The sequence below is a fragment of the Hippocampus guttulatus genome, chromosome 6 (genome assembly GCF_054856545.1).
Source record: "Hippocampus guttulatus isolate MCC_2025c chromosome 6, RoL_Hgut_1.0, whole genome shotgun sequence".
Classification (NCBI taxonomy): domain Eukaryota; kingdom Metazoa; phylum Chordata; class Actinopteri; order Syngnathiformes; family Syngnathidae; genus Hippocampus; species Hippocampus guttulatus.
This window is the reverse complement of record NC_141266.1, coordinates 9,945,148-9,966,697: the sequence shown is the minus strand read 5'-3', so window position 1 is coordinate 9,966,697 and position 21,550 is coordinate 9,945,148. Positions and strand designations below refer to the sequence as shown.

Below are 21,550 nucleotides of genomic sequence, written 5' to 3'. Positions count from 1 at the left end.
ATGAATGAAACCCGGAACGAAATGAAAAGGAAGGAAGGAAAATATACATCGATAAAAGTATGATTCTCAGTCACTTGGAATATGCAATACCTAATATATATATATATATTTTTTTGGCTTCTTTGTTTTTATCCATGGCCTCCATCAGGTCTGAATAAAGGAGCAGTTTTAGCAGGTGTGATTGGTGCCCGCAAACCTCACTACGACATCTGGGGTAACACGGTGAACGTTGCCAGTCGTATGGAGTCCACAGGGGTGATGGGAAACATTCAGGTATCGTAAAAGTTTGTACCTTATTGTCAAGATCACATACTCTTTCACATGTTACTGAATTTAGCTTTAGGGTGTACAGCTTTGCAACTATAGAGTAACCTGCATTTGAAGAAAACCTAATATTTTCCTAACCAGCACTCTAAGCACTCTGTCAGATTTAAATCAACTCGCAGATGAGAAGAATAGAATCAAAGCAAAGCAAACAACGAAAAATGATTCCCTGCACTTGGGTTGTTTCAACGAACCCTGTAAATGTAGTACTTTTCTGTGACACCAAAAATTGTCCTCCGATGTATCCTTTTTACACCCCTGACTCGTTTTCTGAAGCTGAGCCAGGATTGGTCATGACCTGAGCCCTGAGCAACTGTGATGTCGTTTTCAGTTGACAGCAAGTGGCAAAATGGCCGCCCCTTGAGATGGACAAAAATAGGTGGATTTTACTGCTGAACTCATATCCCCCAAATCAATCAAAAGGCCATATTTAGTCTAGCCCGGCTGCGTAAAACATATTCTTGTCAAGAAAATGTTGGGGTTCACTTTTCCTTTGAAGGAATTGTCTGGTCATTGTGAGAGATTACTTTGCTCAAAACACAGATCTGGGCAAAGGTTTTAAAAAAAAAAATTAAATCTATGGCATAGATGACACCACTGCAAACACGATGGGTTCCATCTTTTCAAAGTAGAAGAACTTTGGAACCAGTTAGGACTCTTCGTAAGTGCATTGATCGATCACAGGAGAAGGGGTGGGGCACATGATTACATACTTGAAGTTTGCCAAAATGTGCCTCATCTGGTCTGATGCAGCCAATCATTAAACTCTGACCTGAATGCCAAGTTTAATGTCTAAAGGCAGGTTTAATGACAGCATTCAACTCTTGGCCAACACCATGCCTGCAATCAAGCATGATGGTGGCAGCATTATTCTCTGAGGATGTTTTTCCATCAGCTGAAAGTCAGACGTGAGAGCGAGAATGATACAGCAATGTACACTTCAGAGCACTGTGGACCTCAGCATTTCCGGAGGAATCTGAAATTGGCTGAGATTCAACTTCCTCATCCAGTCTGATGAAGATTGACAAGATCCGCAAAGACAAATGGAAGAAACTACTCAGAAAAAGGCGTGCTAGGCTTGTAACATCATTGTGAAAAGGGCTGAGGCTGCAATTGCTGGCTTGGGGGCTTCTAAAAGTATTGAATAGTGAGGGGTAGATATTTAAGAAGGAAAAAAAATCATGTTATCTTTATGATGGAAAATATTAATATAATCAATTTTAGGAGGTTATGGTTTTAACAATAATATTTGGGAAAACGAATGTGTGCTAAGAGTATGTAGCGCTGTAGCTAAATCTGGATAATTGTATTCTGTTGTGTGTGTGTTCCCCCAGGTGGTGGAGGATTGCTACAACATTCTCAAAGAGTATGGCTTCCGCTTTGTGAGGAGGGGGCCTATCTTTGTGAAGGGAAAGGGGGAGCTACTCACTTATTTTCTCAAGGGAAGGGACAAACAAGGTTCCTTTCTGAATGGCTCCTCTGTCACTCTTCCACATCAAGTTGTGGACAGCTAAGCTCAAACATAAAAGAATAACAGCACATGTATGCTAAATTCAGAGAAGTTGTGCAAAGAACTTTTGAATGCAAAGTCATTTGCCTTGAAACCATGAAATGCCCTCATAATCCTTCGACACTGCCTCCACATCTCTGCGTAGCCACATCTTTTTGCAGGCTCTGCTGAAGACGAGGTTGACAGCTCCAATTAATTACCGCGGACATGCTTAAACAGCCGTCTGTGTCAACAAGCCGCTCTTTACTGACGATGTTTTCACCTCTATGGGAAGCAATTCCCTTTTTTAATGCCACTAGAGAATGTACTTGTAATTCAGTGCCATCGTTGAAACGTTTGTGAGGGGGATACCGCCCGGTTGGAGTTCTTTGTGAAAGTGTAACATAACACATAATTATGTTCCAGTCGTATAAACATGTGACACTTCATTCCAAAGATTACATAATTAAGTTCATGGTGATGGAATTTGCAGACAGAAAAGAATGGGAGAAAAGTGTGTTTTTGAAAAACAAACCGCAGACTGGAATCACACTGTGACTTCAACATCCAACTATCTATATTTGCAATCCCCAAAAATTTGACCGGAAGCGAGCTGTCCTGTGGAGCGGGGGCGTTCATAGGTGTGTGTGTGTGTGTGTGTGTGTGTGTATGTATCTGCATTGCTGGATTTCCTCAGTCAATGTATTGGTTCCCCGTGCTCTTGGCCGGGCAATAGGTTAGTTGAGTCCGTACTGTCCTGTCCTCTCCTGTCTGTTCATGAGATCTCGAAAGCACACTTAAACTGCTGGCCTGGGCCATCAACATGAATAATAGATAAAACTGTGCATATTTTTAGACAGAGACAAGATTGGAGCCACAGAGCAGATACTGTACTGTTTGTTTTACTCATTGTTGGTAGATAGAAGTGCCTATCACAGATGTGATCACCAAATTTCAGATGAAGGATTCCACTATCTCAAGTCCACTATTCCTGTCTATTGACTGTGCTTTTAAAGGAGAATGGCAGTTTATTGCGACAGCGGGGGGTTATTGTTCGAGGCATTTGATGATAATATTATTATACACAGTGAGCTTCTGAAACTACTGTCGGCCCAGCAATATCAGATGTAGACTAGACTGTCTAACCAAACTTTTAGCCAAAAATCAAACTACCAGTACATTATTATTCAGAATTATGATTACAATGACTTGAGGGTTTTTTTTTCTTTCGTTCTTTCTTTGCAAGTTCAACTTATTGCTGATATGTGAGGCCTTTGGCTATTTGTTTGACCTCTTTTTGTTCATATCAGGGGTCCTCGATTTAAAAAGGTCCAGTTCAGGAAATTGCATTCAGTGATTTTTCACACTGAACAAAAGGACAAGAACTTTTCTCAAATGCATACACCCAAAAATGCTTAAAACAGGCTAGAAAATGAACCAAATACAGTAAATATGAAAGAAACTTAGACAAAGGTTTGCATGTGAGTATAATCGGAGTTGCTGCATTTGTTCTTCTTAAAATACTTTTTCAACAATAATACATAAACAATATGAAATAATCTTAACAAAACTTGTTTTGAAGTGTCCCATTATCTGTCTACCCAGTTATCCTCGCCCCTTTCCTACCTCACTGAAAAACCACTTGCAGCACTCGCAAAGCCACTCTGATTAAGCCATTTGATTGGCAGAGTTGTTACATTGGAGGAGATATCGTGCACACAACATTTCCGCTGTGTATGCAGTACACTCGATGATCATAAAAAATACCAGAAAGCTGTGCAGGATTAAATTAGACAACCTAAATCCCCCCCCCCCCCCAAAGTCGACCTGGTTAAATTAATCAAAGTATTCATCAAAATTTGGCTCCACATAGAAAGGCCTGCAGTCTGCCAATTGATCACCTCTGGTTTTAGATCCTCAAACTTTTTTTTTTGTATGGGACCAACATCCTTGTCATTTTGGGGATGTAAGAAATAAGAGCCACGCAGTCGTACAATGTCTTTCCTTTAACACCAGGGCAAGGAAATGGACAAGAATTTCGTTCAGAGGAGGGACAAAATAAGTCAAGTGAATGTGTTTTCCCCGTTTATTTTTTTATATGGGGCAGCGGTGACTGCTGATGTTGTGCTTGCACCCAAGTAAATAACTGGTGGAAATGGGATCTCATCTATTCTAAATAGTTGGCTAGCCTCCGTTTCCTTTTGGTTTTGACCAGTGATGAAAATAACTACACTACTTGAAAGTTTCAACAACTGGCAAACAAACCGGTGATGGAAGGTCATGGAATTATACTAACAAGGGTACAATTTTGAGGTACCTGCACTTTACTTGAGTCTTTAAATTTGTTTGTGCCATTAATCTGCTTTAGATTCCCTACATAAATTTGACAGCTTTAGTTACTTCTCAGGTCAAAATTGTATACAAAAAAAACATGAATTGTACACACGATGCCATTTTTGTTGAAATGTTCCTCTCCGTGTCCTCTTTAAAAGAATGTGTGTAGTTTCTGTCATGTTTAATTTATTGAGATGTTCATTTCCAAGTTTTATTTTGTGATTAGGAATTTCACACTACAATGGGACCACCCAAGGTTTGACAACCATTCAAGTAAACAAGTGGGTTTCATGCAAAGTACAGTACTACAAATATATATATTTTTTGCATGAAATAGTCTTTTTGGGACGATTTAATGCAAAACCAATACCGTTACGTAGGATATTCAAACCAACAGTCCAGTTGTATTGCTTCTTTAAATGAAGCAAAAGTTCTAAGTCCTGTTACTTTGACCAATTTTAACATCATGGAATTGTTGAAGAACCATTTCATGTCAGTTTGTCCATTTCTGGTCAAATTTGTTGGAAAATGTGATCATTTCAGCACCTTTAAATAGAACAGTCGAGTCAGCAGCGCATGCATTGTTTTCAGGTGTTGGCAGAGATGACAGCATCCTTCTGCATAAAGTTGCCATTTTAGATGTACAAGGTGGCAGCCGGGACACACAGGAGAATTAGTAAACATTACGTCGGTTTTGATTCAGTGTGTTTAGGAAACCTCTGCTGTAGAACGGGATCAAAGTGCAATAGTTTCCTCTGAAAACCTTGACATGCTCTTTTAAGAAAAGGATAAGTCATACCTTCCCCTTTAAGTCATATTTTTATAATATAATGTAAAATTGTGCTCCATTTAAAAAAAAAACCAAGATGCTGTTGTACATAAGAGTCAAAACAGTATTTATGGGTGAGATGAATGAATTGCAAACACCTGGAACATTTTTGTACACTCATGTGAAAGTGCCAATTCTCATGAAATTATTAGTTGTTAAAGGCAAAACATGGATTTGAGAGTGTTTCCTTGTTTGTATTTTCAAAGCATCGAGGGAACAAGATAGCACTTTAAATGATATGTTAATTCCATATATTATGTTGCTAAAGCACTACAAATCCAGCGAATAGCACCAAAAGACTGCATAGATTTCTCCAAGTGGTTCTAGTCCCCCTCAATGCCCCAATTTACTTTCATTGACTCTCGACTTGACGACAATGAGCCCACCGCTGTTTCCCACTTGATATATTGTAGAGGTCTACTGTATCAGTTATGAACATTTGATGCCGAGAATGCTTTTTCATTTTAAATACTTATAAGTCGATGTTACCTTGTTCATTTCAGTTGTCATAATAAAGTGAGTTGATTTTTTTTCTTTTTTTTAATGTGAACCTGTCATTTTTATAACCATTTTCTACTGAAATCAGCAACATATTATATTCGAACAACTCCCTGATCTCTTCCTTAAAGTCCGTCTACTGGTAGGCCTATATTCTTTGTCCTCACTATAGTAAGGACTACATGTCACTATTATGTAAAACTGCGCTAGTTGACATCTGCATGCTGATAGTACAACAGTCCTAGTGAAGCACTACATGTAAACTAATAGCATTTTGTCACTGGTAGTACTGGTGGCGTGGAGTTTTAGAATCAGAATCATCTTTATTGGCCAAGTATGTAGAACACACAAGGAATTTGTCTCCGATATAACACGCTGCATTAGTATCATCATAAACAAGGACATGACAAATAAGTATGAAAAAATTACGTAAGGAAGGACATTTCGTAATGTAAGTGAACCGTAGTGCAGTGGTACCACCCAGTGACAACTGTGAGACAATGTGCAAAGTATCAAGCAGACCTAAAGTGATCAGTGGTAGAATACAATACTATTACAGTTGGTGCAGAAAATCATTGAACCATTTTAAAGTGACCAGTAGCAGTATTTGTAGGACAAGAAGTGTGCAATTGTGCAGATTTATTTTATATATACAATTTTGTGCAATTTTGTCTCACTAGTAACATGTAGTTGCCTTACTAGTAAGTAAAGCTTTTCCAATTACTCTGCTAAAATGTTATACAGCGTTGGAAGGCAATCGTGGAAAACATGGCAGTACAACATAGTCATTCTACATAGTGTGCTGAATTCTTACCTGTGAGGACAAAAGGCAAGGCAGCTTTATTTGTGTAGCACATTTCATACACAATGCAAATGCAGTTCAGTGTGCTTCACACAAGCAAAGACAACACCTAAAAACATTTATAAACACAACAGCGAATGACATTCAGAAGTAAAGCAGAGAAAACAAAAGTATCTTACCAAAATTACTTAAAGGGTGTACACTGATGGCATGTAAACACTAACAGAAATGTAAAAAAAAAAAATCATCATTTAAAAGTAAAGAAATGAACGTTTTAACTTGGCTTTATATTTGCATGCAGCATTACAGCTAAGTGCTGCTTCACCATGTTTACTTTGAGCTCTGGGCTCCACTAATTGACCCAAGTCTGCAGATCTCAGAGCCCTACTGGGTTTATGTTAAATCAGCATTTCTTTAATGTATTCAGAACCCAAACCATGGCTTTATAGACCAGTAGCAGAATTTTGAAATAAATTTTACAGTTTATCGGCAGCCTCGTGTAAAGCCTTTCAGACTGGAATAATGTGTACATGAACCATGAAACTGTGTAACAAATGGGCCCAATAGTTGTAGGACCGATTGTTTGAAACTTAACCCGAAATAAGGATTAGTTAGTTATCTGTTCTAACTGTCCCACATCGACTCTTTTTCTATGGTTCTGGCTCTCCTTGAACTGCCCTCTGGTTGCACTTGCATCCAGGGTGATGCTGTAATTGGTGGTGGTGCGGATAATGGACATGGAGGGATCAGGCACTTGTGCGCCCCTAGCGGTGACGCCGCACGTACAAAAAGACATGAAGGAATTTCCGCTGACGTCACTGCGTAAGTCCATAACAGGGCTGCAGCTGTCTGGAAGCAACAATAACAAGCCGTAATAACCAGTAACTTCAACGCGACCGAAGCGCTATATGACAGCGCCAAATATTCCGAAATCTCGCAAAATGTGGCGGTAGGAATAATTGTCGCCTTCGTCTTTTGGTCCTCCGAGTCGAAGTGTTCGTCTTTTTTTGTCGCAGCAATTGCTGCGTATCGAGCAGCAGATTCGGCCGCGAGGGAACGAGACAGTTGGGGGCTGCATCTGGGTCAGTGGGCCTGTCGGCGGCTTTGCCGGTGGTTTCATTGCCCCCGCGTTGTCCCACTGCGTCTGTCGTCCTTTTTTTTTGTACTCGCCATACAAAGTGTGCTAACATGCAGGCTAACGGGGCAGTGCCGGACCGAGACCCTGAAGTGTCCAGCCGAAACGGTACCCCGAACGGCGACTCGTCCGCCGCTGGGGCAGCTCACTCCAATGGACTTGTGTCAGCCACCAACAATGGAAACCCAGTGAGTAACAACAACGGAGTGTCAGCCCAGCCCGCGTCCAACAACATCAACAACAGCTCGGGCGACATCAACTGTGGCGTCAAGAAAAAGAAGCGCTTGTCTCAGTCTGAGGAAGACGTCATCAGGCTCATTGGGCAACATTTACACGATTTGGGTCTCAAGTAAGTGAACTGGAGTGGACTTTACAATGTGCATCAATACGGGACGCGCGCGTGGTGGCAGATGTCAAATTTTGCAACTATTTTGGGGAGAAAATTCTGTCAGTTCTGTCTTCTATGACGACAATGCGCTACTAACGTCAGTTATGGGATGACAGCGCCGTCAAACGTGAATTCCGAACATATAACAAGTGAGCCATCGGAATACGTATTTGCAACCTTGTTTTCAATGAATAGCTTCGTGTCACATGAAGTCGGGACATGGACCACGCTGTTGAAACTAAAGCCTGTTGGCCCACCACAATGACCGCTTGCATGATGAGTGACTGACTACCTTGACTTCTAGAGCACAGACACATTGTGCAGTATAATCACCTCAGTTAGTATAACGCACTTTAAAGAAAACTTGATCATTTCCATATAGACAACAAAGCAATATAATAAAATAACGAGAACATAGGAAGAAATAGTGCAGGTCAGATCAGGAAACCCAGATATGGTTTTACAGCATCAATCTCACCTCATAATACACCTTCATACAGAGGACGTACATTGAGGGCACACGAAAGAAAAAAAATTCAGGAATATCAACAATGTAACTTCAAATAGGTCTTGTTTTTGTGTGTTACAACATGTATGTTTATTTGCACCATTCCATACACATGATAGCCAAAGAGAACCAATTTCAATTGTTCTCTCTTCACTATTTGAATTTATAAAGATCATCAGGGTTGAGAGGGTTACTTTTAAAATGTATTGTCATACAATTACCAGTTAGCTGTAAATTTTATTGAGCAATCCAATCCAATTACTATCATATAGTAATGTAACTTGAATCATTTTAATTACTTTTGGATTACTCTCATGCCAAATATGGTAATGAAGATGACAATAAAAATAGATGTTGCTACAATATACATTTCTATACAGTGGACTCCCGCCATGTGCAGTAAACTCCATCAGCATACAGGACGTCATCGAAAAGATGAATGGCACATGTTTGTTTCTTCTGGAGCCTTTTTTGACAGACAATCATACATTGCATATTAATGCCAAAAATAGCTTTGAAATACGACTAGATGGCTCTGTCTTTCTGAAATAACTTGGAACTTAGTTGAGCTTCCCTTGTATTAGAATTGGGTAAGATTTTATGATACTGTAGATCTTTTCACCGTAATGTCATGTACTGTCAGGTGGCAAAACCTCAAGCAATATCTGATTGCACCACTCTTAAACAAACACTGACATGTCATTTGACCAAGGCAGACTGCCTGAGAAAACTAGGTAAATGAATTGAATGATTTTAGCTCCCTTCTCTACCGCTGTAGTAGGATTGTAAAAGTTTTTCATTTTGACTTTTTTTAATTCAATTAGTTTTTAGAGCAGATGTTTTTTTTAGCTTTTATATTTTGACAATGCTTTTGTTTTAGTTTGTTTTTTATTAATTTTTGTATTAGTTCTTTTTTTTAATAGATGAAATATTTGTAGGCAGCTGGGTAGCACGTCGGTGTCACAGTGCAGAAGTGCAGGGCCTTCCTGTGTGGAGTTTGCATGTTCTGCCTGTGCCTGCGGTTTTCTCCGAGTACTCCAGGTTCCTCCCACATTCCAAAAACATGCATGGCAGGCTAATGGAGCACTCTAAATTGTCTCTAGGTGTGAGTGTGAGCACGAACGATTGTTTGTCTACGTGTGCCCTGCGATTGGCTGGCAACCAGTTCAGGGCATACCCCGCCTACTGCCGGAAGACTGCTGGGATAGGCTCCAGCACACCCGCGACTCTTGTGAGGATAAGTGGATTATAAAATGGATGGATGGAAGTATTTGCCAAATTGTAAGATAAAAAAAAGATGTCACGATACGAATTGTGTTGGAAAAAAAAGTAAAATTCCAAATTTACTATTCGACCTTTCTTCTTCCATACGGACATACAGTGAGACTTAAATAAAAACGGGTGTGTGTGTGTGTGTGCGCGTGCACGCGTGTGTGTGTGTGTGACACACACATCACAAAAAGTCACATGTCATGAGAGGGGGTGTACTTACAGGTCAATGATGTGAATTGATTTTGTCCTCTGTGACGTCTATTGTTAACAGTCAGACGGTGGACCTCCTCATGCAAGAATCTGGGTGCAGGCTGGAGCATCCCTCTGCCACAAAGTTTCGCAATCATGTCATGGAAGGAGAGTGGGACAAGGTTGAAACAAATGATTTACTGCTCTGCCATGTTCCCATGAGTACAACTATATAGTATATGATTTGATTTGTCATTTGAAATAAATAAATGAATTTGCTTAACCTTCCTAATTTAGGCGGAGAGTGATCTAAATGAGCTGAAGGCACTGATGCATTCTCCTACTGCTATAGTGGTGAGTACCTCAGACTGACAGCACACCTAAACTCTTTTACGGTTATGAATATTCATGAATGAAGGACATGACATCAGATTGAGTATGTGGAGTGGTTTGAGCTCCATAATGGGTCAATCAGATGGGCTCCAGATTAGCACAATTGTCTGTATGCGCACCATGAACCCACCAATTATATTAGCGGGGCTAATGCACTTTAGCTCTTCAACTTGCTCATTTGCAGACTTTGAGGCATAAAGTAGCACCTATTTATTTGTAGCGTTGAAGTTTGACATGTTCCAGGCACGCGGTTCCCATGTCCGCTCCACAGTCAGAGATCTTGGGCCCTTGGCCCTTAACAATATTTTTTTTTGTAGCACATCAATTACTACTCAATTGATCATGATTTGCTATGATTACCACGGCGGCTCACAGAATGCAGATTATAATCAGGCTGTTCCATTTGGTAACAGGTCCAAGCCTTAAATTCTTGGGATGTCACAATCATCATTTTTTTGGGCACCCGAGTCAGAGTTTTTGGTTTTAAGTGTCTGTTGATACAAAGTCCAAAACCTCGGCAATGAATTTAGAAAAAAAGAAAATGCCCCTGATTTTTCTCAAATAAATATCGAAATATACATACATCAATGTGTATGGACCATGACACCAAATCAGTGCCAGTTGCTTTTTGTAACACTCTCAAAAGAAGTATCTTTTCGCTTACTTCTCCCTCTAAACGAGCTATGAAGAAAAACTCATCGCTCTGTCTCTGCCTGCAAGAGATCTGTGAGCAGCGGAGGAGACGTGTATGTGGGTGTGTGCAACTGCATCACTACTAAAAAAGAAAAATGTGTGTGTGTGTGTGTGTGTGTGTGTGTGTGTGTGTGTGTGTGTGTGTGTGTGTGTGTGTGTGTGTTTTCACCTGATACCGGATCAGCTGAAAATCACGTGATCGGCCCCAATTTCCGATCACGTGATCGGATCGGGACATCCCTCTTAAATTCCCTTCTCTTTATTTCCGACATGCTCTGATATCCAAACACCCTGTTCGAGTTGGGATTTTAACACCATACCCGCCGGAAACTTTTTTGACCACGTCTCTGCTTTGAGCTTTATCAACGTTCTTGTGGCAGATGTTTTGTATTGTCGAACTTAGTCTAGAGGGTTTTACTGTCAGTGTTGATCATCCGTGAATTGCTTGGTTAGAGTGTATAATGTGCAATACATATCATGTGGGATTCACATTGCCATTTTTTTCTTTGCTGTCTGAACATTGAACTGTGCAGCGCATGAAGTTCCTCCTGCTGCAGCAGAAGTATTTGGAGTATCTCGAGGATGGTAAAGTCTTGGAGGCTCTGCAGGTTCTCAGAGCCGAACTCACGCCTCTCAAGTACAACACAGAGCGCATCCATATTTTGAGCGGGTCAGTATACCAAATCCTTCACATCTGTAATCCGATAAATTTGAAAAATGTATGATTTGTATTGCCTTTCTATTTTTTTCCAATCCCCTGTTTTGGTTGAAAGAGTATAATTGTGTTTTTTTTCCCCTTTTCTTGAATGAATATAAAGGTTCTTACCAGGACCGCTTCATCCATTAGGCAACATAGGCAGATGCTTAGGGCGCCGTGATCTTTAGGGCCTGTCAAAAAATCAGGGGGAAAAAAACAAGTTCATTTTACTGTAAATATATAAAAACTGGTTGTTATTGTTATTGTATTGTTATATGTAACGCTAACATTCATATGTAACGCAATGGCCTATACATAGGGCTCATTCCAGAACCGGTGGACATTTTGGCTTCAAACGTCTTGGAAAAATAAACCTTCACTTTCATTAATAGGTAATATACTATCAAAGGATTGATTATCTCATCTTAGATCAATTGTGCAATTTTTATTACATGATTATTTGATAATTTCCGTCAATAGAATACTGTAACTTCATATTAGGTTTATAGATGACCAGAATTTTGGGAGCCAGTCACAGATTGCTGATCACCGAGTTTAAAAAAAATAAAAATAAAAATGATATCTGATTGCGATATGGAGCCAAATGTCTGTTTAAATAAATTTTTGACCGCACATTTAAAAGATTAAATTTTTTATTTTATTTTTGAAATATATATGTGTGTGCATATATATATATATATATATATATATATATATATGTGTGTGTGTGCGCATATATATATATATATATACACACACACACACACACACACACGGAGAATGACAGAGCGAAGATCCTGTGGGACTTCCAGATCCAGACTGACAAGATGGTAATGGCGAACCAACCAGATATCGTGATCATAGATAAAGGGCAGAGGAAAGCCGTTGTAGTGGATGTAGCGGTCCCAAGTGATGGAAACATCAGAAAGAAGCAACACGAGAAACTCGAGAAATACCAAGGGCCCAGAGAGGAGCTGGAGAGAGCCTGGAAGGTAAAGGTGACAGTCGTGCCTGTGGTGGTCGGAGCACTCGGGGCAGTGACCCCCAAACCAGATGAGTGGTTGCAACAGATCCCGGGAACAACATCGGACATCTCAGTCCAGAAATGTGCAGTGCTGGGAACAGCAAGGATACTGCGCAGAACCCTCAAGCTTCCTGGCCTCTGGTAGAGGACCCGAGCTGAATGAGGGACGGACACCACCCGAGGGGGGGTGAGACGAGGAATTTTATATATACACGCAAATATAATTGAAGCAATTTAAAAAGTGGATACTTGTGATGTGCATTGCGTGGTCATCATCAGCATTTGCAAAATTTCACCTGTGATGTTTTATTTTGCAGATCTGCTCAATAATATCATTGATCTATAAGCAGATTAAAGACATGACGGCTGATCAAAAAATCTGCATAAAATGCAAAATACTGGTCGATCCGATCCAGCTAATCAGATCTGTGTAAAGTCAGTATGTTATTTTATATTTTGAATTGGGTCACAGGTGTACCTTCTACACTGTTAATAGTAGTGATCTTTAATTTCTTAGTGTTTGTAAATTGCTGATGGAGGAGGCACCAAAGAAGATTTGACCTACGGCACGACATTGAGAATTATTTTGAAAGGGGTGGGGGAGGGTTCGATTTTTGCAACAGTCATATCAACTCATTGTCTTTGACACTAGTTAAGGAAGTTGATTGTGTGATTTGAAGGTACCTGATGTGCAGTCACGCAGAGGACCTGCGAGCCAAAGCGGACTGGGAAGGCAAAGGCACTGTATCCCGAACAAAGCTGCTGGACAAACTCCAGAGTGAGTACAGCCTGACTCATCCACACCAAGTGTACACAGTGTATTGTACATTCTACAGTGACTGATCCTTGTACTTATCATGCCTTTGCTGAAATCCTGCAGCTCCTTTTCTACATTTTACCTTTTGTTTCTGGTGTAATCAACATTTTGTTTGGGTGATTATGTTGCCTGATACAATTGATGAGATGCTTACACATTTCAGAGGAAAATGATTTTCTATGGATTCATTTAAGTCAACATTTTTCGTCTTCACAGTAATTCAGTGTGACGCATCGCTTAAGGGAGTTCAAAACCGCTGAAATCTACTTTTAACACCGTTATAATTTTTCATAGAATGCATCCTATTATTTCAGTTAGACATAGTTGCATGTCTGATTCTTTGTTCTTGTATTTGCCTTAAAAATAACATGTCCAAGCAGATTTGTTTTTCCCCCCATTTGTATTTCACCATTTCCACAAGATTGACGGTGACAGTCACTGTACAGTATAGTAGCAAGACTATTCATTGTGTCACTTACTAGAACAGGATATACAAATGAGCTTCCCTTCAATGTGGTGTCTGTCTGTTGTTTCACTGTAGTTGGACTGTCATGACAAAAATAAACTGTTCTCTCTTCACTTCCAACCGGACAGGAACCAAGACCGAATTGTTTCTTCCTTTGCGGAAATAAAATCCATCAATGTTTCATCTATTTCACTTTAACCCCTCTCCATGTGTGATTGTTGCCTGGCAGAAGTAAATAAATGTATCTTGTCAATTTATGAAAAGTTGTTTTAGCAAAGGCCGTTTCTGTTTATAATGCAGTGTGGTCTTTCTGCGTGTGTGCAGCCTACCTGCCTCCGTCAGTGATGCTGCCTCCTCGCAGACTGCAGACTCTGCTAAAGCAAGCGGTGGAACTACAGCGGGAGCGATGCCTCTACCACAATACTAAGCTAGACAGTGGACTGGACTCTGTCTCCTTGCTGCTCGACCACGGCTGCAGCCGGTAATCCACACAGTGTATAAAAAGTCTTTCTGATCTGCTTGTTATTAAAAGTTATTGACAGTTTTTGGTAGAGCTTGGCGATTTGATATGTAATGTGACGGCGATGGAAGTGAGTTTGTGATTTTTTTTTCATTTTGTCATCTGCAGCGAACCGCATAATTATAAGATTGGCAGAGAAGCGTGATTTGTGGCGGACTGAACATTAATATGAGGAAGTGAAACATATACAATCATCCTATGTTACAGATCCAAAGTGTACATTAAAATCTAAAAGTCAATGAAAATTCAGAAATCACGAGATGGGTGAATGCAAATAACGAATACGACTGCTTTGGGGGAAAATAAACTGCCCGTTTGCATGTTCTCCTCATGCCTGTGTTGGTTTCCTCCGGGTACTCTGGTTTCCTCCCACATTCCAAAAACATGCTTGGCAGGTTAATGGAACACTCTAAATTGTCCCTAGGTGTGAGTGTGAATGGTTTTTCGTCTCTGTGTGCCCTGCAATTGGCTGGCAACCAGTTCAGGGTGTTCCCCGCCGACTGCCCGAAGACAGCTGGGATTGGATAAGCGGATCAGAAAATGGAAATTATCAGAGAAAAGGCCAGAGAAGCCATGCTACTTGCTAAGCTAATGTAATGTTATCGATTGTGAAAAAACTAATTAAGTGCTTGGGAGATGGAGTTCACTTCACAGAGGTATCGCTGGAACTGCATTAAAACAAAATAACAGACAATTCTGTAAGTGTCTGGAGAGAAAATTACACTCGGTACACAGCTAAACAAGGAATGGTCCAGTGTCCCATACGTTAGCCAGAAGGAGTGGCCTAGAAGTTCAACTTTGGGCTGAAACTACAATGACTTGTCATTTCTTAATCCCCCATATTTAAACCAACAGTCCCATCTAGAAGAGTAAAAAAAAATACAACTGATTCATGAAGCAAATTTCAAGTTTCATTTTCCTATGAATAATGTGCTGTAAATTTTTTTAACAGAATAACAGAAATATATACTGTGGTATATCGTTATTGTGAAATAAAATGCGCTGTATCGTCATCAAGATATTTTTTCCAAAGGGTCGCAAAGCCTTTTGAGTGTAAATATCACCATTTCAATGACACATTTTATTTTGAAATAATGCATATAATTGATATGAATTAAATTTAAAATGGTTTGTGCAATAATTGTATGTTGCTGTTTTTAGGAAACAGTTTCCCTGCTACACCCAGCAAATACTTACCGAACACTGCAATGAAGTCTGGTTCTGCAAGTTCTCCAATGATGGCACAAAATTGGCGACTGGCTCTAAAGACACTACTGTCATTATATGGCATGTTGACACGGTAATGTTTTATTTAACTTGTCATCATGCTACTGTATGTCGTCAATTTGGGATGAGTTGGAACTTTAGAGCTGGAACTTTGTGTGTGTGTGTGTTGTTTTTTTAATAGGAAACAAGGCAGGTGAAGTTAATGAAGACTCTGGAGGGTCATGCGTATGGAGTTTCTTACTTGGCATGGAGCCCTGATGATGCCTACCTGATAGCATGTGGTCCTGACGATTGCTCTGAGTTATGGCTGTGGAATGTACAGGTAAATTCATTTTAGCCCATTTGCAACTACATCATCATGTGACCAGCTGTGCCAACAATGTTGTCCACGTGGGTGGGTGTTATTTACAAAAATGTGAATGTTCACTCACGTTTATGAGATAAAGTGGGTGGGTGACATTATATCAACCTCCCCTGAAGGGACTGAAATTTAGTGCAACGTGTTCCCTCTCTGGTTGTTTAGACGGGGGAGTTACGAACAAAGATGAGTCAATCTCATGAAGATAGTCTCACTAGCGTGGCGTGGAATCCAGATGGCAAACGCTTCATCACTGGTGGGCAGAGAGGCCAGTTCTACCAATGTGTGAGTATCTTTCACAACACACTCACAAATACGCATTTACAGCTCACACAAACAATACAATTTCACTGCTGAGCAGTGGTAAACGGTTAATCATTGAGGTTGATAATCAAGCTGTCCTGATTGCTCATACTAACACATATATTAAAAATAAAAAGAGGAAAAAAACGTTCCGAATTATTTTGTAGTTGTCATGTTTTTTGTTTTTTAAATAAAATGCATACTGTCAAATCATAATCTCCCCTATGTAACTAGCTTGTTGCAAAACCTGAATGGTTTACCAAACGACCTCCCTTAGGGGCACTGTAGCTACTCCAAATATCCTTAAAAAACTATAGTCAGCACCCGATTCAGTGTACAAATGTGTGTGAACGATAGGTGAATGAGGTCGCGCTATGTTTGTTTAAATTATTTCCAAACATTTGAATACATTTCGAAACATTTTTTCATTCAGCAGACTGGCTGCAAAAGGGTTGGGAAAATATTTTTTTATTGGGTCTTTTTTGTGTCATGGGATCAAAATGTCTATAGCAGTGGTTCTTAACCTTGTTCGAGGTACTGAACCCAACCAGTTCATATGCGCATTCACCGAACCCTTCTTTCGCGAAAAATAAAAATATGATTTTTTTTTTTTTACAAATTAAAGACATTAAAAAATGCATTTATTAAAAACAGAAAAAAGTAAATCCCAATTCAAGACGTAAGTCTTTTTATTTGTATGGTAGAGGCTTTGTCGAAGCCCTGTGACCGATTCATCGAACCCAGGTTAAGAACCACTGGTCTATCATATATTTTGATAGTCGCTGAAGGAAACCACGAGTGCGGCATTTGCCGTGGATTTCAAAGTTCCGCAGAAATTAGGGCAAGACTCAAAATTTTGCATTTCATGTCTTTATCCCAAAAAAAAAGACAAAAATGGACATACGTTTATTTTTTTTCACAGACACATACGTTTTATTTCAAGCTCATTGACTGAAGCACCAGATGCAGAAGCACTGACCTACAAGAGATGATTTAGGACGGTAGCACTCTTTTACAGAACTAAGCGATGGTTCTGAACCTGGCCCAAGTACTGTAACAGCTCAAGAACAGCGAGTGGTCTTGCGGGTAGAATTAGGAAAATCATTCCATGAGAGAGAAGTGAAGTCAGATGGAGGGAATTTCTGCTTCAGGTTATTGTCAAATTAAATATGTCATCTTATTCACGTTACTCCAGTTACATTGAGTATCGAATGTCTCATTCCGAAATGTTGTTGTGGCCTGTTAGGATTTGATTTCCATTCTCTTTATAATTTTTCATGATGTGTCTTTTGAACAGGACTTGGATGGAAACCTTCTGGACTCATGGGAAGGCATTCGTGTGCAGTGCCTGTGGTGTTTGGGAGACGGACGCACCGTCCTTGCTTCTGACACCCACCAGCGCATTCGTGGCTACAACTTTGAGGACCTGACGGACAGAAACATGTATGTCAGTCACGCAAAGCAGCACTTAGTGCACATAAAGCTCGTTTCAGCCGCTGAGGTATGACTGTGACAAATTCACACAGCTGCATTCTTCTGGAGTTTTCCCACTTTGTCCCTTTTTGTGTGTGTGTGTCTGTGTGTGTATGTATGTATGTGTGTGTGTGTGTGTGTGTGTGTGTGTGTATATATATATATATATATATATATATATATATATATACACACACACACACACACACACACACAGTATATGCAACTGAGGGACAAGAAGGGACACATCAAATTGCTAACTTCTTGCAATAAAAAGAATAATAGTAATAATATCTGCCAATAGAAGAATGAGAGGGTTTTTTTTTCATTTGACAGAAGTAATTTGAAGGAGTCCAAAGTCTGACTTTGGTTGATGGTTTCTTTCAGAGTCCAGGAGGACCATCCAATAATGTCCTTCACAGTCTCCAAGAATGGAAGGTTAGCTCTGCTCAACGTTGCTACCCAGGTCAGTGGCTGTTCACTTAACGCCATAAAGGTTGTGAAGCTCAAGCTACTGGCTCCCTCTTGAGTTCAACGCTTTTCTGTAATGTGATCTCGACTGTGTTGGCAGGGAGTGCACCTCTGGGACCTGCAGGATCGGGTGCTGGTGAGGAAGTACCAAGGGGTGACACAGGGCTTCTACACCATTCACTCCTGCTTTGGGGGCCACAATGAGGACTTCATTGCAAGCGGCAGTGAAGGCAAGACATCAGCTTTGATTGAAATCTTTGTTCGGTGTCTTTTGTGTTTCACCATCAGGATGTTCCAGAATTTCTGACAGCATTACTATCCACCAATATCCAACTAGCGCCTGGTGCCAACTGACAAGAGCTGTCCTTTCACAGACCACAAAGTTTACATCTGGCACAGGCGCAGCGAATTGCCCATCGCAGAACTGACTGGACACACGCGCACGGTCAACTGTGTGAGCTGGAACCCCGTCCTGCCTGGTCTCCTGGCAAGCGCCTCCGATGACGGAACCATCCGAATCTGGGGACCAGCCCCCTTTCTGGAGGTCCAAGACGCAGACGGACTCAACGGTAAGAAAGTCTACTCTGGCCTTAACTAGGAGACTTGCACAAGTCTAGGGGGGAGTGGTGTGGGTGGGGGGGTTCCACCATGCCACAACACTCTCAAGAATAAATAATGACACCGGCCATTTGTAATTTGTATTTGTAATGTCTTTATGTGGCCTCCCACAGGCCAGGAGTTAACCTGCTAATTAACATCTCAAACAACTGTCACGCTCCACAATTCTTTCGAATGGGCGAGCAGGAAGTTGGTCCAGCACAGGAATGTTCTTCTTGGCCGCTGCTCAGAGCTTTGCGACTATGGCGTGTTGTCATGAGAAAGCACCCACCATTTGCCCTGCCACAACTCTCAATCGTCACACACTGAACGCCACAGGATCTCTTTGTGGACGTGCTAGCAGGAACTCTCAATTCGACTTTTGACTGTACAGTAATTAAAAGATGTTTAAATAGATTTCAAAGATTGGTCCATCAAAGATTGGTTATCAGTGATTGGGTTTTTTTTTTTGTTTGTTTTTTGTTTTTGTTTTTTTAACTTGATTTTGGAGTCATCGCTCCAAAATCCTGATCGTGGAAAGCCTACTCAATGGATGAGAACCCCTCAAGTCAAATAAATATCCGTAACATGACTTTGGACATAAAGACTTCTTTCTTTGGCATTGACAATGTCAGACTCTCACACCATCGGCGCTGGCGTTTGATTTGCCGATTGTGCTCGAAGATCCGTGACTCCTCACTGCTGATGACTCGAGCAAGCAATCGTTGGTCTCATCATCGCTCATTCTGCTCATTGCTTGTCAACTTGACACCGAGGATATGTATATGAAAGGACTTGGCTGCGGACAGGGTCAGACCGCTGAAGGGGAAAACTCTTTGTCTGAATGTAGTTTGCATTTTAAATAAATATGTTGTGACACCAGTGCTGAGATACGTCGTATCTACTTCCTGTCTGCCTCGGCTGGTGCAAATCGAGATGGTGAAACGGCAGATAATTAGACAGCGACCGCAGAATAGAAGGGTTAAGCGACCGAGGGAGATATGAGAGAGCAATGGGCACAACAACAGAGATAGTCCCATGTGTACTGCAACGACAACGATATCGGTCCGCTCCCATGACGGACGTCTCTGCTGATAAATGCAGAGGTGCAATGAATGGCACTGCTGCCACCAACCACAGGGGATTGAAGAGAAAGACAAGTCACATACTTGTTACATGGATGGTGAGGAGATGACAGCACAGCCAACAGTAGCTGCATCCATCGGAATAGCCGTGATTAGAAGCACGCCTGGGTCATTTGAAGTTTACTGAAATGACAGTTGTAAAGAGAGCAGTTGTCGAGGTGAACGTGTGCTGTCGTCCTGTCAGATTGTTGCAGCATGGACAGCTGATGACGTGCGACCGCTGCCGATGTCGCTGTGAACGCGACGAGCACTAAATGACTCTGGTGACACTTGACTGGGATGGAGCAAGGAAGAGTTTTGATCGGCAAACAGCTGCACCCCGGCGGCTGAAGCAGCGGTGGCTGTGTATCGGGAGGTCCCATCGACTTCTTGAGACCACACCTGGAAGTCCGTCATCTGACACACCTTCGCCTGACTGGATCCACCCACCTTCTCTTTATTTATTATCAGAGACATAATTTATTAAGTGGCAAAACAGCTCCTGGTAGGGGGGGGTGCGCGCGATCGTGTATGTGTGTGTGTTGTTTGCATCCTTTCTTCACCTTAACATCTTGAGATTTTACCTGCAGGAACACAATGGATGTAATGAATGATCTTCTACGGTAAATTGTCATTTTAAAAGTACAGAAGAGATTTTATAGTTTGGTTTACCTTCCACTTTGTTGCTGACGTGCGTAGACAGAAGAATCTTTAATGAGCATGTTGCACAAGATGTCACAAAAAAATGTCATGATTGATGGTCCACTTACATTATGTCCTCCATCTCGTCAGACATTGAGTAACTAACTTGTGGTAGGTAATACATTGGGATTGTCGGTGTAGATTCCTTCGTTTATTATGGCTTCACTAGTTGCTTTTATACAGTACACGAATTCTCGTTTGGTTGTTGCCTGTTTTCATCTCTCCTTGCAAACTGCAGTCCACCTGTTTTAGTATAGTTTTGTTTAGTTGCAACTTTCCACGTTTCATTCTTTATTGGGGTTTTTTTTCCTCATTATAAATGGGGTTAAACATTTAAAGTTAGACCTACTCCTTTTTTTAAAAAGTTTTTTTTAGCCAAAGCTAAATATTAGGATGTCAAAACACAACCGTGTCTGTCTCTTGAAAGTTTAATTTTTTCCCCCATCTTGTCTCTTACCGAAAAAAGCAAGAAAAGTTGTAATTCATCCCCCCCACAAAAAACATTCACAAATATTACATAGTGAGTTAAAATAAAGCCGCAATAATCTCCTAAAACATTGGCGTTGTTCATCTTCTTTCATACAGCTGTTGTAAGCTACTTTCAATGCCGGTACTTTTAGTTAGTATTTCTGGCGGTGAGATGGATTTACGTCTTATTTGTGTGCGGTCAGGAATGTCACCTAATGCACCCGTCGCCCAGAGGGTGTCGGGATTCAGGTATGCACGTGATGTGTTGATCGTGAACGTATATTTCAGTTTGCGAGATCGGCAGTTTAAATTTGTACACAGCGCTACCGAGGTCATGTTTTACAATGAGCTATTCACTTTCCACGCTGTAAAAAAAAAAAAAAAGATTCTCACCAACTTGTACAAAGTGTTTCCTTTCATAGACTCAAGTGAACAATCTGGTTTTTGAT

At 40.8% G+C, this 21,550-nt stretch overlaps 2 protein-coding genes across 3 annotated transcripts in view; both read left to right on the top strand.

The window, feature by feature from the left end:
• The window catches only part of adcy3a (adenylate cyclase 3a), a 29,729-nt gene extending 24,223 nt beyond the window's left edge, over positions 1 to 5,506 (top strand). For both annotated transcript variants that reach the window (XM_086113631.1, XM_086113632.1), the window contains 2 exons: positions 149 to 273; positions 1,659 to 5,506. In XM_086113631.1, the coding sequence (XP_085969757.1) occupies positions 149 to 273; positions 1,659 to 1,838 (305 nt within the window). In that variant the 3' untranslated portion in view covers positions 1,839 to 5,506. The remainder of the gene's footprint in view (positions 1 to 148; positions 274 to 1,658) is intronic.
• A 1,580-nt stretch (positions 5,507 to 7,086) lies between these two features.
• Positions 7,087 to 21,489, top strand: wdr26a (WD repeat domain 26a). Its single transcript, XM_086113400.1, has 14 exons — positions 7,087 to 7,760; positions 9,851 to 9,950; positions 10,066 to 10,122; positions 11,388 to 11,524; positions 13,256 to 13,353; positions 14,183 to 14,339; positions 15,540 to 15,678; positions 15,787 to 15,927; positions 16,129 to 16,248; positions 17,564 to 17,709; positions 18,127 to 18,205; positions 18,311 to 18,440; positions 18,585 to 18,779; positions 20,137 to 21,489. The coding sequence occupies exons 1-14, from the start codon at positions 7,465 to 7,467 to the stop codon at positions 20,157 to 20,159; spliced, it is 1,818 nt and encodes a 605-aa protein (XP_085969526.1). The 5' UTR covers positions 7,087 to 7,464; the 3' UTR covers positions 20,160 to 21,489.
• The last annotated feature ends 61 nt before the right edge of the window (positions 21,490 to 21,550 follow it).